This window comes from Penicillium soppii, assembly GCF_028829465.1.
Source record: "Penicillium soppii strain IBT 18220 chromosome Unknown utg000007l, whole genome shotgun sequence".
Lineage (NCBI taxonomy): Eukaryota > Fungi > Ascomycota > Eurotiomycetes > Eurotiales > Aspergillaceae > Penicillium > Penicillium soppii.
The window spans coordinates 3,650,316-3,676,366 of record NW_026643237.1 but is presented as its reverse complement, the minus strand read 5'-3'; the positions used below and the strand labels follow the sequence as shown (position 1 = coordinate 3,676,366).

Here is a 26,051-nt window from a genome sequence, read left to right as displayed (position 1 = left end):
TAAGCCCTAAGCCCTAAGCCCTAAGCCCTAAGCCCTAAGCCCCCTAAGCCCTAAGCCCCGAACCTGGGGAACATGGACAAACTGCCACGGGCCCTAATAACGACTTCAACCCTCACTGCTACGAGCCCTCACCCCTCGAACTACTAAAACCCTCACCCCTTATCTCAATCCCTTACCCCTCATCTAAAACCCTCACCCCTTATCCTTATGTACAACCCTCACCCCTCATCTACATCCCTCACCCCTCATCTAAATCCCTCACCCCTCATCTAAATCCCTCACCCCTCATCTAAATCCCTCACCCCTGATCTAAATCCCTCACCCCTCATCTACAACCCTCACCCCTTATGTACAACCCTCACCAATCATCTACAACCCTCACCCCTCATCTACAACCCTCACCCCTTATCTACAACCCTCACCAATCATCTACAACCCTCACCAATCATCTACAACCCTCACCCCTTATCTACAACTTTCCTTTTCCTTTCTTTATACTACCTATTCTGGATGAATTACGATAATTTACTCTCTATTAACTATAACCATCCGATACCCCGACTTGTACTATAAACCCTTACCCCTTGACATCCGCCTATTCGATCTTCTTTATAAATTACTATTCCGTATCCCTCTCTTTACTACTATCTCGGACTCCTAAGTCAACTACTATACTTCACCTCTTATCTATCACCCTCACTCCTTATCTTTAATTATCCTTTACCTTTCTATATACTATCTATTCTTGATCTATTACGTTAACTTATCCTCTATAAACTATAACTATCCTTCACCCCCCGCTATACTATAATCCCTTACCCCGAGCTATATGATAATTCCAAATCCCTGAATATCCTGATATTCCATCTTCTTTACTGATCCCTATCCCGGATCCCGAAATCTATTACTATCCTTACCCCTCTATCGATTACGAATCGATATCTATCACGGATATTAATCTCCCCTCGTGTTGTATATCCCTCCCTATATATATATCTATCTATCCGAATCCTAACTACCCTATCAATCCTTCTCCGATATATTATTCCCCGGAACTGATATTACCGATATATGATATATACTACATATCATGAAATATATATTCGCCGCTATCTTCTCGTTATATTCTATGTACTACCTTCGAACCTATATATATATTTAATATACCATTTCTACGCTTGCCTGACTACCCTCGCCCGATAATATTAAACCCTGATATATATACTGCCTGACCGCGCTTGGTAACGACTTTAACCCTTACTGCTACGGACCCTTACACCTCGCTATCACTGTTAACCCTTACCCCTGGAACTACTGTACCCCTCACCCCTTATCTAAAACCCTCACCCCTTATCTATAACCCTCACCCCTTATCTGTAACCCTCACCCCTTATCTGTAACCCTCACCCCTCTATCTATAACTATCCTTTACCCCTCGAACTACTATTACCCTCACCCCTTATCTGCAACCCCTCACCCCTCGAACTACTATGACCCTCACCCCTTATCTGTAACCCTCACCCCTCATCTGTAACCCTCACCCCTTATCTATAACCCTCACCCCTCATCTGTAACCCTGACCCCGAGCTATACTATAATTCTATACTCCTTAATATCCTCGTATTCTATCTTCTTTACTTCGTACTATCCCGTATTAGTTTCTTTACTATGATCTCTTACCCCCGAATCGATTACTATCCCTTACCCCTCTCTTTATTACTAATCTATATCGATTACTTTTCTTAATCTCCTCCCGTCTTTCAAATCCCCTCTTATATATATATCCGTATATGTCTATCGATCCTTAAACGAACCATCCTATAAATCCCTTTCCGATACGTTATTACCCGGAACTTATAATGTGTAAATATAATCTATATACTATATATAAATGAATATATATTCGCCAGTATCTTCTCCAAATATTTAATGTACTACCTTCGAAGCTATATATATATTTAATATACCATTTTTACCCTTGTCTGACTACCCTCGCCCGATAATATTAACCCTGATATATATACTGCCTAACCGGGCTTGGTAACGACTTCAACCCTTACTGCTACGGACCCTCACCCCTCGCTATCACTGTTAACCCTTACCCCTGGAACTACTATAACCCTCACCCCTCATCTAAAACCCTCACCCCTCGTCTAAAACCCTTACCCCTTTATCTATAACCCTGACCCCTCGAACTACTATGACCCTCACCCCTTATCTGTAACCCTGACCCCTCGCTATACTGTAAACCCTTACCCCGAGCTATACTATAATTCGATCTTCTTGACTTCTTACTATCCCGTCTCTCTTTCTTTACTACTATCTCTTACCCCTGAATCTATTACTATCCCTGACCCCTCTCCTGATTACAAACCTTTACCCCTCTCTTAATTAAACACCCTCACCCGTCTATCTATTACTAGTCCGTATCGATTATTAATATTCCTCTCCTCTCGTCTTTTAAATCCCCGTTTATATATTTATCGCTATATGTATATCGATCCTTAACCGAACCACGATGTAAAACCCTTTCCGATATATGATTACCCGGAAGTTATAATGTATATATATATTATATACTCCATATATGAATGAATATATATTCGCCGATATTTTCTCCGAATATTTAATGTACTACCTTCGAAGCTATATATATATGTAATATGCTGTTAATATCCTTGCCTGACTACGCGAGCTTATAATAATAAAACCGGATATATACACCGCCTGACCGGGCTTGGCAACGACGGGCCTAAATGCTATGAAACGCTGACCTGGGCCGGTGATGCCTGTACTGCCTATATGGGGAATGCCTGCCCGAAATGCCTGAGCTACACCGGTAATGCCTGCCGAGCCGGTGTTGGTAATGCCTGCCTAGCCTGGGTTGGTAATGAATGCTCCGTATGCCCAGTAATACTTCGCCGCCGATAAATGCCCCCCCTGTATGGCTAATGACTGCCCTGCCTATGTTGGTAATGAATGCTCGGTATGGTAATACTCCGCCGCCGATAAATGCCCTCCCTATATGTGATCTCTGATCTATATATATCTTTAATGAATGCCCTTGTTAAATGCGATCATTCTTATATATATATCAGTGTATGGCCTGCCTATGTGGGTAATGCCTGCCTTGTATGGTTGATTAATGCCCTTCCTGAATGTGATCGCTATACTATATATATCGGTAACGAATCCATAGCTTATGTGCGTAATGAATGCCCTACCTGAATGTGGTGGCTATACTATATATATCTGTGCTAAATGCCCCGCCTATGTGGGTAATGCCTGCCCTATACGGCGTGACTGGGCTGGTGATCAATGCCCTGCCTATATTACAAATAAATGGTGTGAATGGTGTGATTGATCGACCTGTGGTGGTAATGATGGGATGATTTGGGCGGGCAATGAATGCCCTCTATGGCTAATGCCTGCTCTCTCTGGCCAATAAATGCTCTCTCTGGCCAATGAATGCTCTCTCTGGCTAATGCCTGCCCTCCATGGCCAATGAATGCTCTACATGGCCAATGCATGCTCTCTCTGGCCAATGCATGCTCTCCATGGCCTGTGGTGGTAATGCATGCTCTCTCTAGCCAATACATGCTCTCCATGGCTAATGCATGCTCTCTATAGCCAATGCATACTCTCCATGGCCAATGCATGCTCTCTCTGGCCAATACATACTCTCCATGGCCAATGCATGCTCTCTCTGGCCAATACATGCTCTCCATGGCCAATGAATGCTCTACATGGCCTGTGGTGGTAATGCATGCGCTCTCTGGCCAATGCATGCTCTCCATGGCCTGTGTTGGTAATGCATACTCTCTCTGGCCAATACATGCTCTCCATGGCCAATGCATACTCTCTCTGGCCAATGCATACTCTCTCTGGCCAATACATGCTCTCCATGGCCAATGAATGCTCTCCATGGCCAATGAATGCTCTGCATGGCCAATACATGCTCTCTATGGCCAATGCATGCTCTCCATGGCCAATGAATGCTCTACATGGCCAATGAATGCTCTGCATGGCCTGTGGTGGTAATGCATGCGCTCTCTGGCTAATGAATGCTCTCTCTGGTTAATGCATGCTCTCTCTGGCCAATACATGCTCTCCATGGCCAATGAATGCTCTACATGGCCTGTGGTGGTAATGCATGCGCTCTCTGGCCAATGCATGCTCTCCATGGCCTGTGTTGGTAATGCATACTCTCTCTGGCCAATACATGCTCTCCATGGCCAATGCATACTCTCTCTGGCCAATGCATACTCTCTCTGGCCAATACATGCTCTCCATGGCCAATGAATGCTCTCCATGGCCAATGAATGCTCTCCATGGCCAATGAATGCTCTACATGGCCAATGAATGCTCTGCATGGCCTGTGGTGGTAATACATGCGCTCTCTGGCTAATGAATGCTCTCTCTGGTTAATGCATGCTCTCTCTGGCCAATACATGCTCTCCATGGCCAATGAATGCTCTACATGGCCTGTGGTGGTAATGCATGCGCTCTCTGGCCAATGCATGCTCTCCATGGCCTGTGTTGGTAATGCATGCTCTCTCTGGCCAATGCATGCTCTCCATGGCCTGTGGTGGTAATGCATGCGCTCTCTGGCCAATGCATGCTCTCCATGGCCTGTGTTGGTAATGCATACTCTCTCTGGCCAATACATGCTCTCCATGGCCAATGCATACTCTCTCTGGCCAATGCATACTCTCTCTGGCCAATACATGCTCTCCATGGCCAATGAATGCTCTCCATGGCCAATGAATGCTCTGCATGGCCAATACATGCTCTCTCTGGCCAATACATGCTCTCCATGGCCAATGAATGCTCTCCATGGCCAATGCATGCTCTCTATGGCCAATGAATGCTCTACATGGTCAATGAATGCTCTACATGGTCAATGAATGCTCTGCATGGCCTCTGTTGGTAATGCATGCTCTCTCTGGCCAATGAATGCTCTCTCTGGTCAATGCATGCTCTCTCTGGCCAATACATGCTCTCCATGGCCAATGCATGCTCTCTATGGCTAATGAATGCTCTCCATGGCTAATGAATGCTCTACATGGTCAATGAATGCTCTACATGGTCAATGAATGCTCTGCATGGCCTGTGTTGGTAATGCATGCTCTCTCTGGCTAATGAATGCTCTCTCTGGTTAATGCATGCTCTCTCTGGCCAATACATGCTCTCCATGGCCAATGAATGCTCTACATGGCCTGTGGTGGTAATGCATGCGCTCTCTGGCCAATGCATGCTCTCCATGGCCTGTGTTGGTAATGCATGCTCTCTCTGGTCAATGAATGCTCTCCATGGCCTGTGGTGGTAATGCATGCTCTCTCTAGCCAATACATGCTCTCCATGGCTAATGCATGCTCTCTATAGCCAATACATACTCTCCATGGCCAATGCATGCTCTCTCTGGCCAATACATGCTCTCCATGGCCTGTGGTGGTAATGCATGCTCTCTCTAGCCAATACATGCTCTCCATGGCTAATGCATGCTCTCTATAGCCAATACATGCTCTCCATGGCTAATGCATGCTCTCTATAGCCAATACATACTCTCCATGGCCAATGCATGCTCTCTCTGGCCAATACATGCTCTCCATGGCCAATGAATGCTCTACATGGCCTGTGTTGGTAATGCATGCTCTCTCTGGTCAATGAATGCTCTCCATGGCCTGTGGTGGTAATGCATGCTCTCTCTAGCCAATACATGCTCTCCATGGCTAATGCATGCTCTCTATAGCCAATACATACTCTCCATGGCCAATGCATGCTCTCTCTGGCCAATACATGCTCTCCATGGCCTGTGGTGGTAATGCATGCTCTCTCTAGCCAATACATGCTCTCCATGGCTAATGCATGCTCTCTATAGCCAATACATGCTCTCCATGGCCAATGCATGCTCTCCATGGCCAATGAATGCTCTCTCTGGCCAATGAATGCTCTCTCTGGTCAATGCATGCTCTCTCTGGCCAATACATGCTCTCTCTAGCCAATACATGCTCTCCATGGCTAATGCATGCTCTCTATAGCCAATGCATACTCTCCATGGCCAATGCATGCTCTCTCTGGCCAATACATACTCTCCATGGCCAATGCATGCTCTCTCTGGCCAATACATGCTCTCCATGGCCAATGAATGCTCTACATGGCCTGTGGTGGTAATGCATGCTCTCTCTGGCCAATGAATGCTCTCTCTGGTCAATGCATGCTCTCTCTGGCCAATACATGCTCTCCATGGCCAATGCATACTCTCTCTGGCCAATACATGCTCTCCATGGCTAATGCATACTCTCTCTAGCCAATGCATGCTCTCTATAGCCAATACATGCTCTCCATGGCCAATGCATGCTCTCCATGGCCAATGAATGCTCTCTCTGGCCAATGAATGCTCTCTCTGGTCAATGCATGCTCTCTCTGGCCAATACATGCTCTCCATGGCCAATGCATACTCTCTCTGGCCAATACATGCTCTCCATGGCTAATGCATACTCTCTCTAGCCAATGCATGCTCTCTCTAGCCAATACATGCTCTCCATGGCCAATGAATGCTCTACATGGCCTGTGGTGGTAATGCATGCTCTCTATGGCCAATAAATACCCTCCATGGCCGATTAATGTCCTATATAGCCTGTGTTAGTAATTCATGCCCTGCCTAAGCTATCCCCCCTCTATACTATCCTTGTTCTCTATATTGCCGAATTCTTAGTAATGTATCTGATACCTCCCGTACATCTTTATTGAATTCACCTATATATATCTGAACTCGCCCTATACCCTCTCGCCATACTCGATCCACCTCCTTCGAAGCCATATATATTCGTGCACGAGCTGCACCGTATCTCCGTCAAACCGGGATCCCAAAAACCGTACAAGCTCACCCTCATTCTCCATCTGCACTCCCTGTGTTTGTAGCCGCTGAGCCCACGCCTCCTGAATTGTCTCACTGCCCTCGCTGTACACCATCATTGCCACCCCCGATAATAACAGCCCCCGGTACATACACTGCCCCTGCCCGCCACTAATATATCGATCGCAGATCGCCTGTGGCATCCCGCACCCAAAGCACCCGGCGAATACCGCATATTTAATCTGCCGCCGCACACGAATCCACCAACTCTTTGCCGATGTGTAGCCGGACTGTGCCTGTGCCCCGCACTCGTATAAGTCATGCTGCTCATGAAGCCCGCGTTGGGCACAAAACCAGCATCGTCCGACCCATAACTGCGCCTGTTGCTGTAAAAACTCGAGCCCGGCACTGATCTCTTGGCGGGCTTGCTGGTAACTAACCCGGGCTGCCTCTCTCTCTCGGTCCTGGCGTTGAAACCGTTGGGCGGCCTCTGTTGGTATGCACGGAGCTGAACTTGCGGGTAATAACGGGTCTTGCCGGGCTGAATGGCCTGGCTGGGCTGAATGGCTGAGCTGGGCTGAATGGGCTGCTGTGCCTGAATGGGCTGCTGTGCCTGAATGGGCTGCTGGGCGTGAATGGGCTGCTTTGCCTGAATGGCCTGAATGGGCTGCTGTGCCTGAATGGCCTGAATGGGCTGCTGTGCCTGAATGGCCTAGCTGGGCTGCTGGGTGTGAATGGCTGAGCTGGGCTGAATGGCTGAGCTGGGCGGGTAATGATGATCCTGAATGCCCTGATGACTGCACCGGCCATTCTGGCGCGGCTAAGTGGTGCCTGCCTGGTTCAACACTCCGCCGATACATTGGACTGGTAGATCGAACTTGAGATCGGAACGTAGTCGATTCGCTATCACTGCGCTGGCCACTGGCCTCCGAATCGCTCGATGATGGCCTCGGTCCTTGGGCATCGTGGCTGGCCTCAATTGAACCGTACTGGATATCTTCCATGGGCTCCGACCTATATGTTGGGGCTGGGCCATGGGCTGGGCTGTTTCTCTCACTGCCCCCATCACTGCCCCCACCACTGCCCCCTCTCAACGGCCAGCTCACTCGCCACCTCACTCTCAAGCTTTTCTTCGTTAGCTAGCCACTCCGGATCACAGCCATCACAACGTTGTTCCATAGCTTCAGAATCCCCGCAATACTGCCTTTCATGCCCATCGAGATACTCATCGAGAATAACCCGTCGACACCCTCCGTTATATATATAACGATCTAGCCGGCTCTGCTCCGCCTGAGCCTTGATGGGGTCCTCATGGATTTGGTCCCATATTGGCCGCTGGAACCCCTCGGGCTGAACGATAATGGCCTCACTGCGGTCCCCATCCCGGCCCGCTCGCCCACTCTCTTGCGCGTAGTCTAGCAGACTGCGCGGCACCCCGATGTGAATGATACACCGGATGTTGGGGATATCAACCCCCATACCTAGCGCACTAGTTGCGGCCACCACGCCGGTGGGATCAGCCTGAAATCGGGCTAGCACGCCCGGACGATCGAGTACTCGGCTATGGTATGCTTCACTGCCTACGATCTGGGCAATGTGCTCGACGATCTTAGTAGTGGGCCCATAAATGACCACTCGGCCAGCCACGCAGCGGGCACGCCGAACACGGTCCTGAATGAATCTCACGATCTCGGGACGCTCGATCCAATCGTAGCCATTTCGGTACCGACTCGGCACGTTGGGTTGCCAGAGCCGGTACGCAACATTAGTCCGATGGGTCCGCGCTCGAAACATATGGGCCTTCTCGCGGGTAGTCCGTAAACGCCGGAATAGCTGGTCCTCGGCTGCCGGGGGTAACGTAGCCGTTAGATATATCATCTGGGCCTGGGCCACGATCAACCTGCCCAGTTGGGCCATGGCAGGCCGGAATTGGCTTTGGTCATTTAGCACAACGTGGCATTCATCAATCACAATTCGATCTAGCCGATGGCCGAGCCGCTGCCTGTTCAAGAACGTCATAAAGTCCTCCGTAATAGCCGATTCGGGCGTGACCAGTACAATGGATGCCTGATCGGCCGGCCGCCGGCTCTCCCATTCCACACATGCGATGCCGAGCTGCCGGCAACGGTGGACCAGATCCCCCGTAGTGCAATTAACGGCACGACGACCACCGTTACCCCTCGGGGGCTGATCCACGCGGGTAGCATGAATAGCAGGCTCTTGCCGCCCCCGGTGGGCATCACAGCCACCACTGGGCTCTGGCCCTGTTGAATGGCAGCTAATGCCGGTGCCTGCACACCTCGAAGCCGTAGCCCGGTGTTACCCATCATCCGTTGCATCTCAGGCTCGATGGCGGCCTGGGCTAGCTGCCACCGGCGCTCCGTACGGCTCATCTCAGCTTCCTTTTGCCATGGCGAAGGCTGCGCGAGCCCTAATGCGCTCTCGGCCCCTCCGTCATCAGCGGACACAAAGCCTAGAAAGCGGTGCCAATCGGTGCTGCTGAGCCGAAACATCTCTCGCCGGTGGGCCGTTGTACCGGGCTGCTCGGTGATCCCGCGGCCATAGATCATCCCGGCCACATGGGATGAATGGGCTGCTTGGAGATCGGCAATATGGCCCATCCATTGCTCGGCATTGATCCCATCTTCGTCATCTTCTTGGGATGCCTCGGCCCGGCTGTCCTGTTGGGCATTATTGGGGAATATGCTCGATGGCCGCATGAATCGTCGGCTGATCCCAATAGCGATGTCTCGGTATGCATGGAGATTGATGGCGTGCCCGTTCAAACCAATGGTGGTTTCTCGCTTTAGAACTTCTCTGAGTCTCTCTGAAGACCACTGTCGGCCGGTGCCAGGGTCAGGGGACCATAGATATGCCTGTCGACGGGGGCTGGTAGTGAACGTGTTAGTGTATATATATGTGTGTGTTGGGTGGGTGCGTGTGAGAGAGAGCGGGGGCAATATATATGTTTGATCTCTGTGTTGAACTGTGTGTTGATCTCTGTGTTGATCTGTGTGTTGGGTGTGTTGGGTGTGTGTGTGAGGGGGGTATATATATATCCAACGTACCCGGTCGTCTCAGCATCAGATGCCTCCCCGCGCACCTTCTGTGTGTACGCCTCCAATCTCTCCACAAACGGCAGCACTAGCCATAGATACCAAACCACTAGCTCACCGACTTCCCGGGGTAGATACCGATGAATAACCTTCACGTCGTTCGTACTATAAAACCCTTTGTGGTACTGCGTAACAAACGCTACCAGACCATCTTCGACAAAGACATTCCGGTGGCCTCCGCTGTCAGTATTGTAGTGCCGAATGCTTAACAGCTCTGGTGCCCGTGCAGGCTGGCCTCCGCTGACGTGGACAGCAATGGCTAGCTTCTCGCGGAAATGGGCTACCCGTTGGAGATAACTGTGCACATTCGACATTCGGAGCCGGCCGGCACTAGACTCGATGAAACGATGCTGGAGTGGTCTCTCGTTTCGGACCCGATTCACCATCCATTCGCTACCGGCCACAGGCCATACCGTGCGAGTGTCTTTTAGAAAGCTCCACCCGTGCGCGGTCTCGGTGGGATCATCATAGATAGCCTGCCACGGGATCGTGGGAACTGAGCTAGCCTGACTAAACAGGAGCTCTTCGTGTAGTATCTGGAGTGTGGAGCTTACGAGGCCGTGGGTAAAGCCGCGGAAGTCACCCATAGTGAAACTGTACTGTTGATATAACAGCTGGTCCTGGTTCATCCAGCCAACATGGCCTGTGGCGGTGCTGTTCAAATAGATCTTCAAGCCGTAGGTGCGGAGATCTAACAGCCACTGCATTGGACTGTTAGTGCCGCGGACCATAAACTGGCTGACCATCTCGGTCACCCACTCCCGGAATGATCGTTGGCTGTGGCCCTGTGTGTGGCCCTGTGTGTGGCCCTGGCTGAACTGAATAAAGTGCGATGACGGAGGTGTGCCCTGATCTAGGCCACTATCAAAGTTGTAAAACGAATCGTCCGTTGTTTGCGTTAAAAATGTGAAATCAGGTGAATCTAACGGACTTTCCGTATCCCATTCGCCAGCCATCTGATGCGTAGCTAGTTGGTGGATCATCTTCTCGGCCGTTGGGTCTAGCTTTAATGCTTTGTGGACCACCATAAACCGGGCAATCTTAATCACTTTTGACAAGATTGGGGGATAGCTCTGGGCAGTGCCCCAGCCTGCCTCTCCACGTCCAAGCACCGCGCTAGCGCAGATGAGCGCGCTCTCATAGTCCTCGACCTTAGTTCGGTGGTTCAATAGCTCAATGCAAAAATCCAGACAGGCGGAGTCGAGGGGTGTGAGCTGAAAGGGTGATTCGCTAGTGACTTGGTCCTGTTGTTCCTCGGAATCACTTCCCGATTGCACACTGCTTTGGTCCGAACTGCTCAGGTCTTCACTGCCCTGGTCTAGATCTTCACTGCCCTGGCCGGCGTTGGAATGGCCTGCCATGCCCTGGCCTGTGTTGGAAAGGCCTGCCCTGCCCTGGCCTGTGTTGGGATGGCCTGTGTTGGAAAGGCCTGTGTTGGAATGGCCTGCCCTGCCCTGGCCGGCGTTGGAATGGCCTGCTCTGCCCTGGCCTACGATGGGTGAGGCACTAAGCTCTGCCTGGGCTAGTCTCCATAATGTGGCCCATGTCGCTCGCTGGCGTTTGGAAAACCTGTAGTGGGGGCTAGCCCAATCATGTGGGGCCTGCGTGCGCGTGAAAAACATGAGAATCTGCTGCCACGGGATCGTGTGTCGCTTAACATTATCACCATCCATATATGCTTGTAGTGGTTGATGTGGCAGGCGATCCCGCTCAGTCCGAACAGCCTCGCACCGAATGGTGTGGCTCGTTTTGGTGCAGATCAACTGGCTGATGCGAGCTACAGTGGCCATTGAATTCCAAATTGTATAGGCGGCCTGCTCGGTCTGATCGGGCGCTTCGGGATCGGGGGCTCGGACACAGTCCACTAGGTCGTGCGGGTTGATCCCCTGGAGATAGACGGCCCACTGGGTCCTCCGAAGCCATGGATTCGTCTCGTCTCGCTGGCTGGCCACGATCACCTGGGGGAGCTCTTCTCTTTCGGCATATGCTCTTTCCATCTGATCAATCACCTGACTATTATGATCAGATATTGCTAGCGAATCGGCCTCGGGAATGGCCTCGGCTCCGAGGGTTTGAACGCGGATGTAATGGGACCCTAGCCCGTGATTAAACGCACGTTGGCATCGGACGATTCGAGTGAATTGTTGGATTTGTTGCTCCGCAGCTGATGAAGTATGCTGCCGCCGACGACCGCCCCGGTTTGTAGGAGCTACCCAGCTATGATGATCACGCCAGTGAACACGCATAGTGCTAATTGACCGGGCAACGAACTGGCACATCGGGCCTTGCTCGCATAAAATGCCATCTGAATAAACAGGCAAATTAGCAACGGGCTGATTCACCACTAAGGGTGGCTGCCATTCATCACATTCTGCCGTACGCTCCCATTGTTGAACTGCCTCGGCAATTTGGCGCGCTTTCGGCTTCGGCATCCGATGATTAGCAGATTGGAGGTGGCGAGAAACCTCTTTTGGTCGAACACCATATTCACATAGCTTACATACAATCACGGGCGTGGTTGATGGCTGGTGAAAAAGCTGATGTTCCATTGTGGTAGTGGGGGTAAGTAATGAAAGAAAACAGTGAAGGATAACGAAGATGAAAGAGAGAGGAAAAGCAGAGTAGAAAGGGCGGGCAGGTTAGTGTGAGAAGAATTTCAAAATAGGCCGGGGGATCGTTTCAGCCCCCGTTACCCCACCTGCACACACTATATATAGAATACGATGATCGACATAGTGCGTTTCGGCCCGGGCCTTAGATTGACAGGTCAACCACTGATTCCCCACATATGCAGGGCTGCCACTAGCCACATAGGCTGGCCCTCAGCTCACCTAGGCAGGGCAGTCATCCCGTTTCAGTCCTTTCCCAGCCCATATAGGCTCAGCAGCCCATTAGCCAGCCAGTAAGGGCCCTCAGCCCATTCAGGCATGGCAGTCATCCCATTTCAGTCCATTCCCAGCCCATACAGGCTCAGCAGCTCATTGGCCAGCCAGGAAGGGCCCTCAGCCCATTAAGGCATGGTAGTCATCCCATTTCAGTCCATTCCCAGCCCATACAGGCTCAGCAGCTCATTGGCCAGCCAGGCAGGGCATTCACTGCCCACACAGGCTCAGCAGCCCATTGGCCAGCCAAGGAGGGCATTCATTGCCCACATAGGCTCAACACGCTATTGGCCACACAGGAAGGGCACTCAGCTCAGCCCAGGTCATTCATTGGCCATCTAGGTCGCCCAGTCATCCCATCTCAAGGCAGTCGTTGCCCACATGGGCTCAACACGCCATTGGCCAGGCAGGCAGGGCATTCAGCCTTTCCTAGGGCATTAATTGCTCATATAGCACGGCATTCATCATATATATATATATAACAATTAGCCTAATCTGGTTTGAATGGCTGAATAACATGAATATGGTGAGCAACACGAATAGCTGAGCAACATGAATGGCATATATGTTAGGAATGGCTGAATAACATGAATGGCGGAGTAACACGAATGACTGAATGACATGAATGTGGTGAGCAACACGAATAGCTGAGCAACATGAATGTGGTAAGCAACATGAATGTGGTAAGCAACATGAATGTGGTAAGCAACATGAATGGGTGAATAACATGAATATGGTAAGCAACATGAATAGCTGAATAACATGAATGTAGTGAGCAACACGAATAGCTGAGTAATATGAATGGCTGATCAACATAAATGGGTGAATAATATGAATATGGTAAGCAACACGAACAGCTGAGCAATATGAATGGCCTAATAACGTGAATATGGTGAATAACATAAATATGGTGAATAACATAAATATGGTGCATATATAAATCTAGTGAATATATAAATCTAGTGAATAATATAAATATGGTGAGCAGCATAAATGCCATGCATAGTGCGAGTAACATGAATGTGGTGAAAAAAACCAATGGCTGGATCCCATGAATGGCATATATAGTGTGAATAACATGGATGGTTTGAAAGATATGAAATGGGAATGGGAGTATTGTATGGCTGTAGTGCCAAGCCTTTCTTGTCCCCCATCAAAACATCTCCCATTTTTGATCACCCTCCACCCCACATATATATGCTCCTATATTCTAAAAATTAACAGAGATAAATCAATCACTCTATATTATAACCTCTGCAAATTTCAGATCCATCAGAGGTCTGTAGCCCTCGGCAGTGGGGGTGCGAAGTTTACCTGAAGTCAGGATGCGACCCGCTTATCTTATCGTGGTGACCAAGTGGCTGCCTCAGGCCCCGGTCGCACCTCCAGATTCCCGCACCCCATCAAAACATCTCGAAAAACCCGACATTTTCAATCACCATTTTCTCGACAACCAGAGGGCTGTGCAAGCTCCGGAGCAAATGGGGGCAAATTCATATGTGCCATTATAACTTTCCAAATTTTCAGATTGATCGGAGGCCTCTAGACCAAAGGAGTCAGGGTGAGAAGTTAACCTGAAGTCAGGGTATGGACCCACTTTTCCTCCCATAGTAAAAGAAAAACCCTAACCTGGAGTCACGGTGACTCCAGGTACCCCCGTGGGATAGCTTATGTGCGTAATGAATGCCCTGCCTGAATGTGGTGGTTATACTATATATATCTGTGCTAAATGCCCCGCCTATGTGGGTAACGCCTGCCCTATACGGCGTGACTGGGCTGGTGATCAATGCCCTGCCTATATTACAAATAAATGGTGTGAATGGTGTGATTGATCGACCTGTGGTGGTAATGATGGGATGATTTGGGCGGGCAATGAATGCCCTCTATGGCTAATGCCTGCTCTCTCTGGCCAATAAATGCTCTCTCTGGCCAATGAATGCTCTCTCTGGCTAATGCCTGCCCTCCATGGCCAATGAATGCTCTACATGGCCAATGCATGCTCTCTCTGGCCAATGCATGCTCTCCATGGCCAATGAATGCTCTCTATGGCCAATGAATGCTCTCTATGGCCAATGAATGCCCTACCTGGCCAATGTATGCTCTCTCTGGCTAATGAATGCTCTCTCTGGTCAATGAATGCTCTCTCTGGCTAACGAATGATTTCTCTAGCCAATGAATGCCCTCCATGGCTATTAAATACTCTGCATGCCCTGTCTGGCTAATAAACGCTCTCCATGGCTAATGCATGCTCTCTCTGGCCAATGCATACTCTCTCTGGCCAATGCATGCTCTCCATGGCCAATGAATGCTCTACATGGCCAATCAATGCTCTACATGGCCAATGCATGCTCTCTCTAGCCAATGCATGCTCTCTCTAGCCAATGCATGCTCTCTCTAGCCAATGCATGCTCTCTATGGCCAATAAATACCCTCCATGGCCGATTAATGTCCTATATAGCCTGTGTTGGTAATTCATGCCCTGCCTAAGCTATTCCCCCTCTATACTATCCTTGTTCTCTATATTGCCGAATTCTTAGTAATGTATCTGATACCTCCCGTACATCTTTATTGAATTCACCTATATATATCTGAACTCGCCCTATACCCTCTCGCCATACTCGATCCACCTCCTTCGAAGCCATATATATTCGTGCACGAGCTGCACCGTATCTCCGTCAAACCGGGATCCCAAAAACCGTACAAGCTCACCCTCATTCTCCATCTGCACTCCCTGTGTTTGTAGCCGCTGAGCCCACGCCTCCTGAATTGTCTCACTGCCCTCGCTGTACACCATCATTGCCACCCCCGATAATAACAGCCCCCGGTACATACACTGCCCCTGCCCGCCACTAATATATCGATCGCAGATCGCCTGTGGCATCCCGCACCCAAAGCACCCGGCGAATACCGCATATTTAATCTGCCGCCGCACACGAATCCACCAACTCTTTGCCGATGTGTAGCCGGACTGTGCCTGTGCCCCGCACTCGTATAAGTCATGCTGCTCATGAAGCCCGCGTTGGGCACAAAACCAGCATCGTCCGACCCATAACTGCGCCTGTTGCTGTAAAAACTCGAGCCCGGCACTGATCTCTTGGCGGGCTTGCTGGTAACTAACCCGGGCTGCCTCTCTCTCTCGGTCCTGGCGTTGAAACCGTTGGGCGGCCTCTGTTGGTATGCACGGAGCTGAACTTGCGGGTAATAACGGGTCTTGCCGGCCTGAATGGCTGAGCTGGGCTGAATGGGCTGCTGTGCCTGAATGGGCTGCTGTGCCTGAATGGGCTGCTGTGCCTGAATGGGCTGCTGTGCCTGAATGGGCTGCTGTGCCTGAATGGGCTGCTGTGCCTGAATGGGCTGCTGTGCCTGAATGGGCTGCTGTGCCTGAATGGGCTGCTGTGCCTGAATGGGCTGCTGTGCCTGAATGGGCTGCTGTGCCTGAATGGGCTGCTGTGCCTGAATGGGCTGCTGTGCCTGAATGGGCTGCTGTGCCTGAATGGGCTGCTGTGCCTGAATGGGCTGCTGTGCCTGAATGGGCTGCTGTGCCTGAATGGGCTGCTGTGCCTGAATGGGCTGCTGTGCCTGAATGGGCTGCTGTGCCTGAATGGGCTGCTGTGCCTGAATGGGCTGCTGTGCCTGAATGGGCTGCTGTGCCTGAATGGCCTGCTGTGCCTGAATGGCCTGCTGTGCCTGAATGGCCTGCTGTGCCTGAATGGCCTGCTGTGCCTGAATGGCCTGCTGTGCCTGAATGGCCTGCTGTGCCTGAATGGCCTGCTGTGCCTGAATGGCCTGCTGTGCCTGAATGGCCTGCTGTGCCTGAATGGCCTGCTGTGCCTGAATGGCCTGCTGTGCCTGAATGGCCTGCTGTGCCTGAATGGCCTGCTGTGCCTGAATGGCCTGGCTGGGCTGCTGGGCGTGAATGGCTGATCTGGGCTGAATGGCTGAGCTGGGCGGGTAATGATGATCCTGAATGCCCTGATGACTGCACCGGCCGTTCTGGCGCGGCTAAGTGGTGCCTGCCTGGTTCATCACTCCGCCGATACATTGGACTGGTGGATCGAACTTGGGATCGAAACGTAGTCGATTCGCTATCACTGCGCTGGCCACTGGCCTCCGACTCGCTCGATAATGGCCTCGGTCCTTGGGCATCGTGGCTGGCCTCAATTGAACCGTACTGGATATCTTCCATGGGCTCCGACCTATATGTTGGGGCTGGGCCCTGGGCTGGGCTGTTTCTCTCACTGGCCATCTCACTGGCCATCTCACTGCCCCTATCACTGCCCCTACCACTGCCCCCACCACTGCCCCCCTCAACAGCCAGCTCTTCTTCGTTAGCTAGCCACTCCGGATCACAGCCATCACAACGTTGTTCCATAGCTTCAGAATCCCCGCAATACTGCCTTTGATGCCCATCGAGATACTCATCGAGAATAACCCGTCGACACCCTCCGTTATATATATAACGATCTAGCCCGCTCTGCTCGGCCTGAGCCTTGATGGGGTCCTCATGGATTTGGTCCCATATTGGCCGCTGGAACCCCTCGGGCTGAATGATAATGGCCTCACTGCGGTCCCCATCCCGGCCCGCTCGCCCACTCTCTTGCGCGTAGTCTAACAGACTGCGCGGCACCCCGATGTGAATGATACACCGGATGTTGGGGATATCAACCCCCATACCAAGCGCACTGGTTGCGGCCACCACCCCGGTGGGATGAGCCTGAAATCGGGCTAGCACGCCCGGACGATCGAGTACTCGGCTATGGTATGCTTCACTGCCTACGATCTGGGCAATGTGCTCGACGATCTTAGTAGTGGGCCCATAAATGACCACTCGGCCAGCCGCGCAGCGGGCACGCCAAACACGGTCCTGAATGAATCTCACGATCTCGGGACGCTCGATCCAATCGTAGCCGTTTCGGTACCGACTCGGCACGTTGGGTTGCCAGAGCCGGTACGCAACATTAGTCCGATGGGTCCGCGCTCGAAACATATGGGCCTTCTCGCGGGTAGTCCGTAAACGCCGGAATAGCTGGTCCTCGGCTGCCGGGGGTAACGTAGCCGTAAGATATATCATCTGGGCCTGGGCCACGATCAACCTGCCCAGTTGGGCCATGGCAGGCCGGAATTGGCTTTGGTCATTTAGCACAACGTGGCATTCATCAATCACAATTCGATCTAGCCGATGACCGAGCCGCTGCCTGTTCAAAAACGTCATAAAGTCCTCCGTAATAGCTGATTCGGGCGTAACCAGTACGATAGATGCCTGATCGGCCGGCCGCCGGCTCTCCCATTCCACACATGCGATGCCGAGCTGCCGGCAACGGTGGACGAGATCACCCCGTAGTGCAATTAACGGCACTACGACCACCGTTACCCCTCGGGGGCTGATCCACGCGGGTAGCATGAATAGCAGGCTCTTGCCGCCCCCGGTGGGCATCACAGCCACCACTGGGCTCTGGCCCTGTTGAATGGCGGCTAATGCCGGTGCCTGCACCCCTCGAAGCCGTAGCCCGGTGTTACCTATCATCCGTTGCATCTCAGGCTCGATGGCGGCCTGGGCTAGCTGCCACCGGCGCTCCGTACGGCTCATCTCAGCTTCCTTTTGCCATGGCGAAGGCTGCGCGAGCCCTAATGCGCTCTCGGCCCCTCCGTCATCAGCGGACACAAATCCTAGAAAGCGGTGCCAATCGGTGCTGCTGAGCCGAAACATCTCTCGCCGGTGGGCCGTTGTACCGGGCTGCTCGGTGATCCCGCGGCCATAGATCATCCCGGCCACATGGGATGAATGGGCAGCTTGGAGATCGGCAATATGGCCCATCCATTGCTCGGCATTGATCCCATCTTCGTCATCTTCTTGGGATGTCTCGGCCCGGCTGTCCTGTTGGGCATTATTGGGGAATATGCTCGATGGCCGCATGAATCGTCGGCTGATCCCAATGGCGATGTCTCGGTATGCATGGAGATTGATGGCGTGCCCGTTCAAACCAATGGTGCTTTCTCGCTTTAGCGCTTCTCTCAGTCTCTCCGAGGACCACTGCCGGCCGGTGCCAGGGTCAGGGGACCATAGATATGCCTGTCGACGGGGGCTGGTAGTTAACGTGTTAGTGTATATATATGTGTGTGTTGGGTGGGTGCGTGTGAGAGAGAGCGGGGGCATATATATATATATGTTTGATCTCTGTGTTGAACTGTGTGTTGATCTCTGTGTTGATCTCTGTGTTGATCTCTGTGTTGATCTGTGTGTTGATCTGTGTGTTGGGTGTGTGTGTGAGGGGGTGTATATATATCCAACGTACCCAGTCGTCTCAGCATCAGATGCCTCCCCGCGCACCTTCTGTGTGTACGCCTCCAATCTCTCCACAAACGGCAGCACTAGCCATAGATACCAAACCACTAGCTCACCTACTTCCCGGGGTAGATACCGATGAATAACCTTCACGTCGTTCGTACTATAAAACCCTTTGTGGTACTGCGTAACAAACGCTACCAGACCATCTTCGACAAACACATTCCGGTGGCCTCCGCTGTCAGTATTGTAGTGCCGAATGCTTAACAGCTCTGGCGCCCGTGCAGGCTGGCCTCCGCTGACGTGGACAGCAATGGCTAGCTTCTCGCGGAAATGGGCTACCCGTTGAAGATAAACGTCGATAGCGGACATTCGGAGCCGGCCGGCACTAGACTCGATAAAACGCTGCTGGAGTGGTCTCTCGTTTCGGACCCGATTCACCATCCATTCGCTACCGGCTACAGGCCATACCGTACGGGTGTCTTTTAAAAAGCTCCACCCGTGCGCGGTCTCGGTAGGATCATCAAACATAGCCTGCCACGGGATCGAGGGAACTGAGCTAGCCTGACTAAACAGGAGCTCTTCGTGTAGTATCTGGCGTGTGGAGCTTACGAGGCCGTGGGTAAAGCCGCGGAAGTCACCCATAGTGAAACTGTACTGTTGATATAACAGCTGGTCTTGGTTCATCCAGCCAACATGGCCTGTGGCGGTGCTGTTATAATGGATCTTTAAGCCGTACGTGCGTAGATCTAACAGCCACTGCATTGGACTGTTAGTGCCGCGGACCATAAACTGGCTGACCATCTCGGTCACCCACTCCCGGAATGATCGTTGGCGGTGGCCCTGTGTGTGGCCCTGGCTAAACTGAATAAAGTGCGATGACTGTGCTGCCCCCTGATCTCCATCGTTATCGTTGTAAAACGAATCGTCCGTTGTTTGCGTTAAAAACGTGAAATCAGGCGAATCTAACGGACTCTCTGTATCCCATTCGCCAGCCATCTGATGCGTAGCTAGTTGGTGGATCATCTTCTCGGCCGTTGGGTCTAGCTTTAATGCTTTGTGGACCACCATAAACCGAGCAATCTTGATCACTTTGGACAATATTGGGGGATAGCTCTGGGCAGTACCCCAGCCTGCCTCCCCACGTCCAAGCACCGCGCTAGCGCAGATAAGCGCGCTCTTATAGTCCTCGACCTTAGTTCGGTGGTTCAATAGCTCAATGCAAAAATCTAGACAGGCGGAGTCAAGGGGAGTGAGCTGAAAGGGGGATTCGCTAGTGATTTGGTGCTGTTGGTCCTCGGAATCACTTCCTGAATGTATACTGCTTTGGTCCGAACTGCTCAGGTCTTCACTGCTCTGGCCGGCGTTTGAATGCCCTGTGTTGGAATGCCCTGTGTTGGCCTGCCCGGCGTTGGAATGGCCTGCCATGTACTGGCCTGTGTTGGAAAGGCTTGTGTTGGAAAGGCCTGTGTTGGAAAGGCCTGTGTTGGAAAGGCCTGTGTTGGAATGGCCTGCCCTGCCCTGGCCTACGATGGGTGAGGCACTAAGCTCTGCCTGGGCTAGTCTCCATAATGTGGCCCAAGCCGCTCGCTGGCGTTTGGAAAACCTGTAGTGGGGGCTAGCCCAATCATGTGGGGCCTGCGTGCGCGTGAAAAACATGAGAATCTGCTGCCACGGGACCGTGTGTCGCTTAACAGCTTCACCATCCATATATGCTTGTAGTGGTTGATGGGGTAGGCGATCCCGCTTAGTCCGAACAGCCTCGCACCGAATAGTGTGGCTCGTTTTGGTGTAGATCAACTGGCTGATACGAGCCACAGTGGCCATTGAATCCCATATTGCGTAGGCAGCCTGCTCGGTGGGATCGAGTGATTCGGGATCGGGGGCTCGGACACTGTCCACTAGGTCGTGCGGGTTGATCCCTTGGAGATAGACGGCCCATTGGGTCCTCCGAAGCCATGGATTCGTCTCGTCTCGCTGGCTAGCCACGATCACCTGGGGAAGCTCTTGTCTTTCGGTATATGCTCTTTCCATCTGATCAATCACCTGACTATTATGATCAGATATTGCTAGCGAATCGGCCTCGGGAATAGCCTCGGCTCCGAGCGTTTGAACGCGGATATAATGGGACCCGAGCCGTTGAGGAAACGCACGTTGGCATCGCACGATACGAGTGAATTGCTGGATTTGTTGCTCCGCAGCCGATGAAGTATGCTGCCGCCGACGACCGCCCCGGTTGATAGGAGCTACCCAGCTATGATGATCACGCCAGTGTTGTCGTATAGTTGTGGTTGACCGGGCAATAAATTGGCAAAATAGGCCTTGCTCACATAAAATGCCATCCGAGTAAACAGGCAAATTAGGAATTGGTTCATTCACTACTAGTGGTGGCTGCCATTCATCACATTCCGCCGCACGCTCCCATTGTTGAACTGCATCGGCAATTTGGCGCGCTTTTGGCTTCGGGATCCGATGATTCGCGGATTGGAGGTGCCGAAAAACCTCTTTTGGTCGAATAACATGTTCACATAGCTTGCATACAATCACGGGCGTGGTTGATGGCTGGTGAAAAAGCTGATGTTCCATAGTGGTAGTGGGGGTAAGTAATGAAAGAAAACAGTGGAGGATAACTAAGATGAAAGTGAGAGGAAAAGTAGAGTAGAAAGGGCAGGTAGGTTAGTGTAAGCAGAATTTTAATATAGGCCGAGGGATCGTTTCAGCCCCCGTTACCCCACCTGCAAAAACTATATATAGAATACGATGATCGACATAGTGCATTTCGGCCCGGGCCTTAGATTGACAGGTCAACCACTGATTCCCCACTTATGTAGGGCTGCCATTAGCCACATAGGCTGGCCCTCAGCTCACCTAGGCAGGGCAATCATCCCATTTCAGTCTTGCTTTGCCTATATAACCTATACAGATCGTTAGGGATGTGTGTGTTGAATCTCTGTGTGGGGGGATGTGTGTGAGGGAGAAGATGAGGGGTGGAGGATCTGTGTGTTGAATTTCTGTACGAGGCGGAGGCACATAGGCAGGGTCCTCGGCCCATTTAGGCATGGCAGTCATCCTATTTCAGTCCATTTCCAGCCATACAGAGCATTGACTGCCCACACAGGCTCAACACACCATTGGTCAGCCAGGCAGGGCATTCACTGCCTACACAAGCTTAACACGCCATTGGCCAGCCAGGCACGGCATTCATTGCCCACACAGGCTTAACACGCCATTGGCCGGCCGGGCAGGGCATTCAGCTCAGCCCAGGGCATTAATTAGCTACCAGGCATAGCAGTGATCCCATTTCAGTCTATTCTCGGCCCAGGCAGGCTCAGCAGCCCACTAGTCAGCTAGGAAGGGCCCTCAGCCTAATATGGGTTGAATGGCTGAATAAAATGAATATGGTGAGCAATATGAATATGGTGAGCAATATGAATGTGGTGAGCAATGTAAATGTGGTGAGCAACATGAATGGCTAAGCAACATGAATGGCTAAGCAACATGAATGGCTAAGCAACATAAATGGCATATATGGTGGGAATAGCTGAATAACATGAATGTGGTAAGCAACACGAATAGCTAAGCAACATGAATAGGTGAGTACCGTGAATGTGGTGAATAACATGAATGTGGTAAGCAATATGAATGGCTGAATAACTTGAATGTGGTAAGCAACACGAATAGCTGAGCAACACGAATAGCTGAGCAACATGAATGGGTGAGTACCGTGAATGTGGTGAATAACATGAATGTGGTGAATAACATGAATGTGGTGAATAACATGAACGTGGTGAATAACATGAATATGGTGAATAACATGAATATGGTGAATAACATGAATAGGTGAATAACTTGAATGTGGTAAGCAACACAAATAGCTGAGCAACATGAATGGGTGAGTACCGTGAATATGGTGAATAACATGAATAGGTGAATAACTTGAATGTGGTAAGCAACACGAATAGCTGAGCAACATGAATGGGTGAGTACCGTGAATGTGATGAATAACATGAATGTGGTGAATAACATGAATATGGTGAATAACATGAATAGGTGAATAACATGAATATGGTGAATAACATGAATAGGTGAATAACATGAATAGGTGAATAACGTGAATGTGGTAAGCAACATGAATAGCATATATGGTGTGAATGGCATATTTTTAGGAATAGCTAAATAACCTGAATGCTATATATAGTGTGAGCAACGTGAATGTGGTGAAAAAAATCAATGGCTGAATCCTATGAATGGCATATAATGGGAATGGGGAGTGTTGTATGGCTGTAGTGCCAAGCCTTTCTTGCTCCCCATCAAAACATCTCCCATTTTTGATCACCCTCCACCCCACATATATATATTCATATAGCGTAAAAAGTGGCTAAGATATATAAAGCGATCTATATTATAACCTCTATAAATTTCAGATTGATCAGAGGTCTGTAGGCCTCGGCAGTAGGGGTGCGAAGTTTACATGAAGTCAAGATGCGACCCGCTTATCTTATCGTGGTGACCAAGTGGCTGCCTCAGGCCCCGGTCGCAGCTCCAGATTCCCGCACCCCATCAAAACATCTCGAAAAACCCGACATTTTCAATCACCATTTTCTCGACAACCAGAGGGCTGTGCAAGCTCCGGAGCAAATGGGGGCAAATTCATATGTGCCATTATAACTTTCCAAATTTTCAGACTGATCGGAGGCCTCTAGACCAAAGGAGTCAGGGTGAGAAGTTAACCTGAAGTCAGGGTATGGACCCACTTTTCCTCCCATAGTAAAAGAAAAACCCTAACCTGGAGTCACCGTGACTCCAGGTACCCCCGTGGGATAGGGTCAGGGGACCATAGATATGCCTGTCGACGGGGGCTGGTAGTGAACGTGTTAATGTATATATATGTGTGTGTTGGGTGGGTGTGTGTGAGGGGGATGTGTGTGTGTGAGAGAGCGGGGGCATATATATATATGTTTGATCTCTGTGTTAATCTCTATGTTGATCTGCGTGTTGGGTGTGTTGGGTGTGTGTGTGAGGGGGGGTAAATATATATCCAACGTACCCGGTCGTCTCAGCATCAGATGCCTCCCCGCGCACCTTCTGTGTGTACGCCTCCAATCTCTCCACAAACGGCAGCACTAGCCATAGATACCAAACCACTAGCTCACCTACTTCCCGGGGTAGATACCGATGAATAACCTTCACGTCGTTCGTACTATAAAACCCTTTGTGGTACTGCGTAACAAACGCTACCAGACCATCTTCGACAAACACATTCCGGTGGCCTCCACTATCAGTATTGTAGTGCCGAATGCTTAACAGCTCTGGTGCCCGTGCAGGCTGGCCTCCGCTGACGTGAATAGCAATAGCTAGTTTCTCGCGGAAATGGACTACCCGTTGGAGATAACTGTGCACATTCGACATTCGGAGCCGGCCGGCACTAGACTCGATGAAACGATGCTGGAGTGGTCTCTCGTTTCGGACCCGATTCACCATCCATTCGCTACCGGCCACAGGCCATACCGTGCGAGTGTCTTTCAGAAAGCTCCACCCGTGCGCGGTCTCGGTGGGATCATCATAGATAGCCTGCCACGGGATCGTGGGAACTGAGCTAGCCTGACTAAACAGGAGCTCTTCGTGTAGTATCTGGCGTGTGGAGCTTACGAGGCCGTGGGTAAAGCCGCGGAAGTCACCCATAGTGAAACTGTACTGTTGATATAACAGCTGGTCTTGGTTCATCCAGCCAACATGGCCTGTGGCGGTGCTGTTATAATGGATCTTCAAGCCGTAGGTGCGTAGATCTAACAGCCACTGCATTGGACTGTTAGTGCCGCGGACCATAAACTGGCTGACCATCTCGGTCACCCACTCCCGGAATGATCGTTGGCGGTGGCCCTGTGTGTGGCCCTGGCTAAACTGAATAAAGTGCGATGACTGTGCTGCCCCCTGATCTCCATCGTTATCGTTGTAAAACGAATCGTCCGTTGTTTGCGTTAAAAACGTGAAATCAGGCGAATCTAACGGACTCTCTGTATCCCATTCGCCAGCCATCTGATGCGTAGCTAGTTGGTGGATCATCTTCTCGGCCGTTGGGTCTAGCTTTAATGCTTTGTGGACCACCATAAACCGAGCAATCTTGATCACTTTGGACAATATTGGGGGATAGCTCTGGGCAGTACCCCAGCCTGCCTCCCCACGTCCAAGCACCGCGCTAGCGCAGATAAGCGCGCTCTTATAGTCCTCGACCTTAGTTCGGTGGTTCAATAGCTCAATGCAAAAATCTAGACAGGCGGAGTCAAGGGGAGTGAGCTGAAAGGGGGATTCGCTAGTGATTTGGTGCTGTTGGTCCTCGGAATCACTTCCTGAATGTATACTGCTTTGGTCCGAACTGCTCAGGTCTTGACTGCCCTGGCCGGCGTTGGAATGGCCTGTGTTAGCCTGCCCTGTGTTGGAATGCCCTGTGTTGGCCTGGCCGGCGTTGGAATGGCCTGCCCTGCCCTGGCCTGTGTTGGAATGGCCTGCCCTGCCCTGGCCGGCGTTGGAATGGCCTGTGTTAGCCTGCCCTGTGTTGGAATGCCCTGTGTTGGCCTGGCCGGCGTTGGAATGGCCTGCCCTGCCCTGGCCGGCGTTGGAATGGCCTGCTCTGCCCTGGCCTACGATGGGTGAGGCACTAAGCTCTGCCTGGGCTAGTCTCCATAAAGTGGCCCATGCCGCTCGCTGGCGTTTGGAAAACCTGTAGTGGGGGCTAGCCCAATCATGTGGGGCCTGCGTGCGCGTGAAAAACATGAGAATCTGCTGCCACGGGATCGTGTGTCGCTTAACGTTATCAGCATCCATATATGCTTGTAGTGGTTGATGGGGCAGGCGATCACGCTCAGTCCGAACAGCCTCGCACCGAATAGTGTGGCTCGTTTTGGTGCAGATCA

General features: G+C 51.2%; 6 protein-coding genes across 6 annotated transcripts; 2 read left to right on the top strand and 4 right to left on the bottom strand.

Moving 5' to 3' along the window:
* Positions 1-7,357: 7,357 nt before the first annotated feature.
* Positions 7,358-7,741, top strand: N7529_010638 (uncharacterized protein; the record flags this gene model as incomplete). The annotated part of the gene is made up of 1 exon (XM_057246165.1): positions 7,358-7,741. One exon carries the CDS (start codon positions 7,358-7,360, stop codon positions 7,739-7,741), a length of 384 nt encoding a protein of 127 aa, XP_057094428.1.
* A 183-nt stretch (positions 7,742-7,924) lies between these two features.
* N7529_010637 (uncharacterized protein) lies at positions 7,925-8,776 on the bottom strand (the record flags this gene model as incomplete). Its single annotated transcript, XM_057246164.1, has 1 exon — positions 7,925-8,776. The coding sequence occupies one exon, from the start codon at positions 8,774-8,776 to the stop codon at positions 7,925-7,927; it is 852 nt and encodes a 283-aa protein (XP_057094427.1).
* Positions 8,777-8,874: 98 nt separating this feature from the next.
* On the bottom strand, positions 8,875-12,524 carry N7529_010636 (uncharacterized protein; the record flags this gene model as incomplete). Its single annotated transcript, XM_057246163.1, has 2 exons — positions 8,875-9,748; positions 9,928-12,524. The coding sequence occupies 2 exons, from the start codon at positions 12,522-12,524 to the stop codon at positions 8,875-8,877; spliced, it is 3,471 nt and encodes a 1,156-aa protein (XP_057094426.1).
* A 3,509-nt stretch (positions 12,525-16,033) lies between these two features.
* On the top strand, positions 16,034-17,260 carry N7529_010635 (uncharacterized protein; the record flags this gene model as incomplete). The annotated part of the gene is made up of 1 exon (XM_057246162.1): positions 16,034-17,260. One exon carries the CDS (start codon positions 16,034-16,036, stop codon positions 17,258-17,260), a length of 1,227 nt encoding a protein of 408 aa, XP_057094425.1.
* Positions 17,261-17,465: 205 nt separating this feature from the next.
* On the bottom strand, positions 17,466-21,726 carry N7529_010634 (uncharacterized protein; the record flags this gene model as incomplete). The annotated part of the gene is made up of 3 exons (XM_057246161.1): positions 17,466-17,473; positions 17,532-18,940; positions 19,151-21,726. The coding sequence occupies 3 exons, from the start codon at positions 21,724-21,726 to the stop codon at positions 17,466-17,468; spliced, it is 3,993 nt and encodes a 1,330-aa protein (XP_057094424.1).
* A 2,392-nt stretch (positions 21,727-24,118) lies between these two features.
* N7529_010633 (uncharacterized protein) lies at positions 24,119-25,962 on the bottom strand (the record flags this gene model as incomplete). Its single annotated transcript, XM_057246160.1, has 2 exons — positions 24,119-24,128; positions 24,188-25,962. The coding sequence occupies 2 exons, from the start codon at positions 25,960-25,962 to the stop codon at positions 24,119-24,121; spliced, it is 1,785 nt and encodes a 594-aa protein (XP_057094423.1).
* Positions 25,963-26,051: the final 89 nt, after the last annotated feature.